Here is an 8,506-nt window from a genome sequence, read left to right as displayed (position 1 = left end):
CCTGTTCTCTCCTTTGTATTAAAACCAGTGTGAGATACATATCTGCCTCTGCCTGTTTGGCCTTACCACACTGGCAGGTATTTGATGGCAAGGAAAGGAACGAGAGAAAAAATTCGTATCACATCTCAGTATTAGAGAAATTGGCCTTGAAAACACAAGACTTCTAGGAGCCCATTATGCTGCCAGAGCCTATTCACTTGGCTGCTACATGTAAATTTCACCAAAAACTTATGCTATTGTTGAAGCCGCCTTTACAGTTTCTAAGGGCGTGCATGATGTGACTGCTGTGTACTGGGGTAGTTCAGTCTCCTTCCTCCTGGGCTCGTTTCTGATCAGTGCTCAGAGCATGTCATGCTCACTTTCTCCCCCTCCCTCTCTCTCCTTTTCCCTTTGCAAGCACCCGCCAGCCCCAGATAGGAAAGGGTTTTTATACCTCCCTTTATGGGGACTTCCCATTTCTTTTCTGTGACTGTTAGGCAGCTAGCTACAGATGAGCAGCAGGGGAAGGCAGAGGTGGAGACTCAGGATATATTGTGCATTGTGTCCAAGTGAGTCATGTGTGAGGGTGCATAGGTGTGTGCTTGTATAGGCTAAGCATGGAGTCCAGAGTATAAAATAGTACCTCCCCTTCCCACAATAATGAAATTTAGTGTTTCCTTTTCTACTGTTAAAATGCAACTTGCAGTTCGCTATTCACTAAATGGATTTCCCTAACGGGTTCAGAACTGCAGATTCAACAAATTGATTTTTTTTTCACTTAATTTTTTCCTTATGCAAAAACCCCATAATGAATCTTAGGCCTCATTCTCCTATGTTTATCCTTTTTCATGCGCTTCTATGCACTAGCATAAAAGAGTAGGAGAGACTCTTTCTTTGGGAAAAGTTTGAGAAGAAAGTGATGAGAATCTAGTATAACTAAAACTAATGCTTTTTCACTTTTACTTCAGAGTTTTGTTTTTCTATATGTTGAGAATATTCCTAGAAATGCCCTAAGGTGGATCCATCATGAAGTTACCTTTCTAGAATGTTGGTGTCCATGGGATGCAAATGGGTTGGGCCACAGTTACACTCCCTGCTCTCTTTTTGCTAATTTCATTTTGAGTTTCCTGTTTTTCCATTTGTTCCTCAGCCCCTTTGGAGAAGGATTTCTCTGCAAAGCCTTATTCCTGTCCAGGAGGGTGACCAAACAACCTCCATTAACTGTTGACACCTCCAGATTGGAGCCTTTCCTCTCCCTTCCCCCAAATATATGGAAAGGGCCTGTGGCCTGGGTTCTAGGGCCAGGGTTGTCAATAACAGGCCACGTGGTTTTAGTTAGTCCCTAGCCCCTTGGAAACATAGCTCCTCATCTGTAAAAGGTGGAACTAGACTTGGAAACATTCTGAGGTTCCTGTTGGCTCTCACATTCCAGGGCTTTCCCTGTAGCCTGCCCCTCCTCCTCAGAAGGCAGGGAAGTAGAGATAGAAGAGGGTGTGTTTCTCTACCAAGGATCCTCTGCTCCCATAGCAGTCTGTTTCTGAAAGTGTACAAGGGATGCTAAGCACATCCATCCTGGTACATGTGAGAAAGTCATCATTTGGTCCAGATGAAGGGGATTCAAGAGGGACGTACGTGGCTGCTGAGGATTGGGTGGTAGGGATTCGGTTAAGGCTTTGCAGCAGCTTTGAGCTGGGATATCACCAAGCACTGGTGGGGTGAGGACAGGGGTCCCTAGATCCTGCACCACAGGCTGGATGAAAGTTTAGGGAGGTATTTCTTCTAACTCATGTACCTCACTCTCCACTTCAGCCAGCCTGTGGCTCCCCCTTCAGCTCCTCCTGTCGACAGGAGCTCAGCCTGCCCCTGGCCTCTGTCACCATGTAGCCATCCCTCCAGGCTCAGCTATCAGCAGGACCTAGCAAAACTCACATTTCATCTCTCTCTCTCCCTCTCTCTCCTCTCTCTCCCTCTCTCTCTCTCTCTGTCTTTCACAGATACCAATTACTTTAGGAACTAAGAAAAGATATCGCCAATTTGGAAGAAACCACATTATAAAATGTACCTTTTCCATTTGATGAAAATACATCTGCAGCAGCAAGTCAAGTTAAAGCCCAAACAGAACCCTGGAGGGATCCTTTCCTGAGAATCAACCTTACAACCAACAACTACTCTCCACACTCCAAGACACAGATCTGATGGAAGAAATCCCAGTTATCAGCCTCCAAGGGTGATTCATTGATAAGGAGACCAATGCTTTGATGGACACACAGGTTGGAGAGACCTTAACTCTTGCTCGTCTCAATGTTCATCCTCCACACACCGGCATCAGGAGCAACTGGAAGAAGGCAACATGTCAACCTGGTCATTCTTTGCCACTAGATGGACTGTACTAGGATCTGAGGGCATTAACTATGCAGTGTTCTTGCTGAAACTGTTTAGCCTGAGTTTCATCATGAGGTAGTTATCAGATGACTGCAGAATTTAGGCCATTGAACAAGACAAGTGGCCTGTCTTTCTTCAAACAGTCAACGTCTCCACAAATAAGACAACAAAAAGGAGAATAGGTGTTTTGGATTCCCAAGGACTAAAAAGATTGTGTCAGTATATTTCTTTAGTCCTTTGGAACCCAAAACCTCTCCTCAGCTTTCTGTGGTTGTCTTCAATGGTGGTGACATTGACTTGCTTGCAGAGGACAGGTCAGTTGTCTGGCTCAAGGGTCTACATTTTGCAGTTGTCTGATCATTTCCTCAAGGGTTCAGTTGAACCCTTTTTGCCAAGAACACCACTTACTGCATGCTGTGTGCTTCCAAGCACAGCCCCTTTGGAGACTAAGAGTGTCCACTTTGCCTGTCACCACTATTGTCATTTTAGCATTGGACACTTTGTTATGCAGGGGCCATGAGATCCGTTCACTGGAAAGACATGTTTTCTGTCTATAATCAGTAACTTGATTAGCGGTACTTTGAGAGTTTATGAATATCTTGTTCCGTGATGCTCTTTCTCTAAATATTTTACCATCCCTTATTGTTCCCTCATGTATGTCAATTATCATACTTGTGTTTGTACCCTGGACATTTTCTAATTCAATCATTCTGTAAACTTGTATTCCTGGCCTTGTGCTGTGGGAAAGACAATCCATACCCCTTCCATATCCTTAAAAGTGTTTTTGAGTTTCACTGTGGACTCATGCGTTTTTAAAATTCAGTGTTATAATCCATTATTATCATGATTGATTTTAGTGGGTATAGATATAAATTAATATAAATATTCTTGTTTCTCCTATTCATCTTTATATCTTAAACTCTCCCACATTTTTTAAGCTATGTTTACCATTTGTAGGCAATTGTATTTACTGTGTTTGTTTTCTGTGTTATTTTATTTTATTTGTGTGTGTGTGTGTGTGTGTGTGTGTGTGTGTGTGTGTTTGGTATTTACAAAGGACTGGCTAAATGCACTAATTTTAGCTAGTGCACTAAAATTTTTGACCCCTTAGTCCCTTAGTAGGTTGTCACATTTCTAATATTTGGAATATAAGTTTTAAATGACATCTCTCAACTTCAACTTTTACCACTGTGATGATCAAGGACATTATTCTACTTTTCTCTTTTCTTCTGTCTTTACCTACCACTTCTTACAGTATTATTTCAACCCAATCAAATGTATACCCTTTACATTCGATTTTTCCCACCTTGTCCCCACCTCTTTTTTTTTTTTTTTTTTTAATGCGGGAACCGGCAAGGTAGGGGTAGGAGCTGGAGGGGCCCACCAGGCCCTTTATACACCCTAGTGGCACAGGATGGCTGCCCCACCCTGGGAGTGCCAGCAGCCTCCCTGCAGAGGCCCGAGGGTATGCCCAGGCTGCCCCCAGAGCAGGGCCCATGACACACTGGCTTAAATCTACAATTACATATATTCAATGATGACCAGCTGTACAAAACTCAAAAGTTTCCTCAGTCAGCTCTTGATGAGTAGAGTTCATCCTTAAAGATTCCTCATGATGGAGTAAGGACTCCCTAAGTTTGGCATATTTAATACTTGTTTTCTGTTGCTTTGATACATGGACAGCTTGACTGAATATACATGACTTGACCATAATGAATTTACTGATTTTTTAAAAAACATCTTGCTTTGTATGTTCTATTGAGATGTAGAATGTAACTTTCTCTCCATTGAGGGCAAAGGGAGGCCTGGAGCTTCACAGAAAAAAAATTTTTTTTTAATCTTAAAAATAAATAAATTAATTAATTAAACAAAATAAAATCTTTTAGCTCTAATAGGATAGGTCTTAGAGTTGACCATTCCAGTTCTATTTCTCCCAGGTCTCTATGACTTTCTCTCTGATCCTTTCTCATTATCTTTTATTCATTACTATTCTGTTTGATGCTTTCATTTTTTTGTTCAATGTCCCTTCTAATTTCAGGCAAATATGATCCCTTATGTACTTTGTCATTTAGCCTCTTTTCCAGAGAATTTTCTTTTCCTTCAATTTTTTCTAATCTCTGCTAATTCTAATTTCTCATTTCTTCTTTCTTGTCTACTTCTATTTTGTGTTGTGTATTTGTTATGTGAAGTTTTGGGGCTTTTCCCCCGTGTGTGTGTGTGTGTGTGTGTGTACAAATGCTTTGTTCACAAACACTTAATTCAGATACAGATGCCGTTTTATACTTTTCCTATGTTTTGTGATGGATTTTGAAGGGAATTTTTTCATGACCTGAAATTTTTAACTATTTATGTTTTTTATCCTGTCATCTTAGAATAAATGTCTGTTGTATGATTTTCATTTTAACATGACTGGGTTTACTTGAACGAGAAACAGCAGTTTCTAGGTAGGAACAGTTCTAGGTAGGAACAGATTAGTGCTTTGAGTGGCTTAGTCGATTTCTTAGCTCTAGATCTGTCTTGTGCAATTATTTTAGCAGATGTAAGGTTTTGGGGAAAGGCATGGTGTGTCTCCTGATTCTGGGATTCTGTTTCTTCCAGTAGGACCTTTAACTTCTACCAGTTACTTCATTCTTTCTCTTCACCACAAGCTTCCAAAGGATGCTACCTTCATCTAGGTCTCACACTTGATCCCAGTAATTGTGCCTCCTCAAAATTGTCACCCTCTGGTTCTCTGCACTGTCAAACCCTTTCCTGTCAATTCCCCAGACACCAGAGCTATATACGACCAGGTCTTAGGCATCCTCTGAGTTTATCCACATGCTCTTTCTGTGAGTAATTTTACCTGGGTTCCCTCCTGAGTATGTCCTCCTTGCTCTCCTCTCCTTTATATGCAGAGTCTTTGCTGATCCCTCTACTGCTGTGTGGCTCCAAGACCTGGGTGAAAACAAACCAGTTGGAATCCACAGTGTTCTCTGGCCTCTGGTTGTTTAGGGCAGGGTTATGAGTGGTGTCTTTGACTCTCTATGTTAAGTCTCTAGCCCTCTGAAATACGTGTTGATAGATTCAGCGGCCGTTATCCTAGGTGGATCTGTGGTCTCCTATCATTCTTTTTCAAATGAAGAATTTCAATAGTACACAAAATTGACAGAATTATATAATAGAACATCCCCATCTTTGTCAGCCACGTTCAACATTTATCAACTTATGGCTGAAATTGTTTTACTACAATTCCACCCACTTATCTTTTCCTATATTATTTAAAGCAAATCTCAGACATCATATTTCATCTGTAATTATGCCAGTATGTTTCCCTAAATGAAGACTCTTTCTGAAAGTATTATCATAGCACTACAATTATTCATAAATCAATTTAAAATCTTTAATATCATAAAATAGTGTTCAAATTCCCAGTTATTGTTTTTAAGTTAGTATCCTTTCTTGGAAGCCAAATAAAATCCACAAATTGTAATCAGTAGGATATGTGTTTAAGTCTTTACATATATGTTTACCCTCAGTTCCTTCCTTCCTTCCTTCCTTCCTCTCTCTCTCTTGCTCCAGCTCTCTCTTGGTCTCTTGCTGTCATTTTTTTTTTTTTAATCATTCATTTGTTGAAGAAACTGAGCTGTTTGTTCTGTAGCATTCCTGCAGTCTAAATTGAATACCTGGGTGTACTTTCATAAATTCTCTTGTCCTCCATATTTCCTTTTTGGTGGTAGAATCTAGAGCAGTGCTGTAATAAAAAGAAAATACAAGGCACATATGTAATTTAAATTTTACTAGTAGCCACACTGCAAACTAAAAAAGTATAATCACACAATAATATAAATATGACCTATTCAATACATAACTAGTTAATGCTACACAGTAAAGGAAATATAATTCTACCAGTTTTAAAGCTGTGTTTAATAGAAAAATATTGTGCATGTCTTCAGTTTTTAAGTTTACATTCACATGAATTATAAATTAAATATAATTAAAATCCAGTTCCTCAGTCCTACTAGCTACATTCTAAGTGTTCAACAGCCATATATGTCTAGTGGCCCCTATTTTGGACCTGGCAGATACAGAGACTGATGAGATTCACGTCTGATATCTTGGCAAGACTACCTCAGAATTGGTGTGTGCTCTCTGATCAGGAGGCACATCAAGTCCTGTGTGTTTCTTCAAATAATATTAGCAGCTCTTGGAGTTCAAGGCCTAGATCCATTAACTGATTATGTGGAGCAAACGGGTGATGTTCCTGGGCTTCCCTGGTGGCGCAGTGGTTGAGAGTCTGCCTGCCGATGCAGGGGATACGGGTTCGTGCCCCGGTCTGGGAAGATCCCACATGCCGCGGAGCGGCTGGGCCCGTGAACCATGGCTGTTGAGCCTGCACGTCCGGAGCCTGTGCTCCGCAATGGGAGAGGCCACAACAGTGAGAGGCCCGCGTACCGCAAAAAAAAAAAAAAAAAAAAAGGGTGATGTTCCATCATCATGTATTACTTAACTGAAACACTTGTATAAAAAGAAACTTCCCCTAAATACTGTTTAGTTATTTAGTGGTACCCTCTGTAAAGAAAACTGCAGCTTAATGAGCAATTCCCCAAGCATCCTCTGTGGTCACCAGTTAGTTTATTTCTTTTTTTTTTCTCCTGTGCTAATATGAATTCAAAGTTTCAAACACATTGAAGTATTTCAATTCATGGCAATATAGTCTTTACTGACACTCCAATTATCCTCTTTCAGTAGTGAAAGTGACTTTAAGCTGGCTCCTTCATCCTTTTGATAAGATCCTAATAGTCTTTGAGACCTTTCCTGATATCAGTATGACAAGGTGCTTCTGTCTCACCTTGAATATTTTCTGCCCGAGTTGGACTCAGTCATTTCTCTAAGAATCTCTGGTTTCTTTTTGTGCAAAACATTATTCTCAAGTCAAATTGTGTAACCTAAAGATACTCATTGGAATTGGTTTATTTCTAGGTCTTTCCAGTGGACAGAGCTAGGAAATACTCATATTTGTATGTATTCATGTATTCACTTATATCCACATTCACAATTCAAATTCAGAACTACAGGCTTTTTATTGAACGTCTATCGTACATCTGCATCTCTTTTCTCTAATACCAGTATTTTTGTTTTTAAGGACACTGGGACTAATAGAAATACGATATTTCATACAGTCTCCTTTGCTTTTTCCTACATTACATGGACAAAAGAATAAAGAAATACTAACAATGCCAATAACAACACAATTGAAGAAAGCAGTTTTTAAATTCTGTCCCTGTCCTGGGGTACATATAAATTATTGTGTTTTATAGCCTCTTGGGAGAGTTCTTATCCATATGCTTGTTTCACAAAAGGCATACACAGGTTCCTTTGTTACATTGTGCTTTCAATGTCTAGAGGCGACATTTTAAAAATTAATTTAATTTTATAATGATAAAAAAATGAATGTGGTTTCCAACTCAAATCAAACCAAACAAGGCATATTCACTATAGTCTAGCCTGGACTTAAGATCTGCACGTGTCTCAAAGACCTGGGTGGATGTGGGTCAGGGATCCCTGGTCTCCTCAGACGCCGGAATCCTTGGCCTTCCTCCTCCTTCAGGCTGAGCTTGGGACGAAAGGACGAGGTTTCCTGGAGTCAAGGTTCAAATCTTAGCCTAACAGCGGCTTTCCGTGTCCAATGGAGACTTAGAAGCGAGAAATTCTGAATAAAATGGGAGTAAACTGGGATAGGATCCATTAATATTCGGAATAATAGGGCACCCGAATACAATACAGTACTTCCCATCCAGGTCTGGAACCCTCGACCCGAAAGCTAAGACGCTGTCACCCTGGCTGCTCAGCGACGTCACAGCCCCGCACCGCGACCCTTTACTCACAGGGACCAGCGCGCAGTTACAAGACGTGCGGTGCGAAGCCCCCTCGCGAGGCAGGACTCAGTGGGCGCAGCCTCTGCCTTTTGCCCCCGAGACCCAGGGTGACCCGACGAGGGGGTGCCACCGGCTCGGTCACTGCGCCCCTGGACGGCGGGGCCGGGGCCTCCGATGGCCAGCGACGGGCAGAGTCGCCAGGGTGCAGCGGGGACGCCGCGGGCTCGTCCCCCCACCTGCCCGCCATGGCGTCCCGCGCGCCGCGTGGAGCGCGCCGCGTGGAGCTCCTC

At 41.6% G+C, this 8,506-nt stretch overlaps 1 protein-coding gene across 1 annotated transcript in view; it reads right to left on the bottom strand.

Moving 5' to 3' along the window:
- Positions 1-5,779: 5,779 nt before the first annotated feature.
- LOC137209123 (flavin-containing monooxygenase 5-like) overlaps positions 5,780-8,506 on the bottom strand; it is a 28,054-nt gene continuing 25,327 nt past the window's right edge. The window contains 1 exon segment of the mRNA XM_067710346.1: positions 5,780-6,091. Within this exon segment, the coding sequence (XP_067566447.1) occupies positions 5,959-6,091 (133 nt within the window). The 3' untranslated portion in view covers positions 5,780-5,958.

This window comes from Pseudorca crassidens, chromosome 2 (genome assembly GCF_039906515.1).
Source record: "Pseudorca crassidens isolate mPseCra1 chromosome 2, mPseCra1.hap1, whole genome shotgun sequence".
Classification (NCBI taxonomy): Eukaryota; Metazoa; Chordata; class Mammalia; order Artiodactyla; family Delphinidae; genus Pseudorca; species Pseudorca crassidens.
Note: the sequence above shows the minus strand (reverse complement) of the source record. Positions and strands in the feature narration are given on the sequence as shown.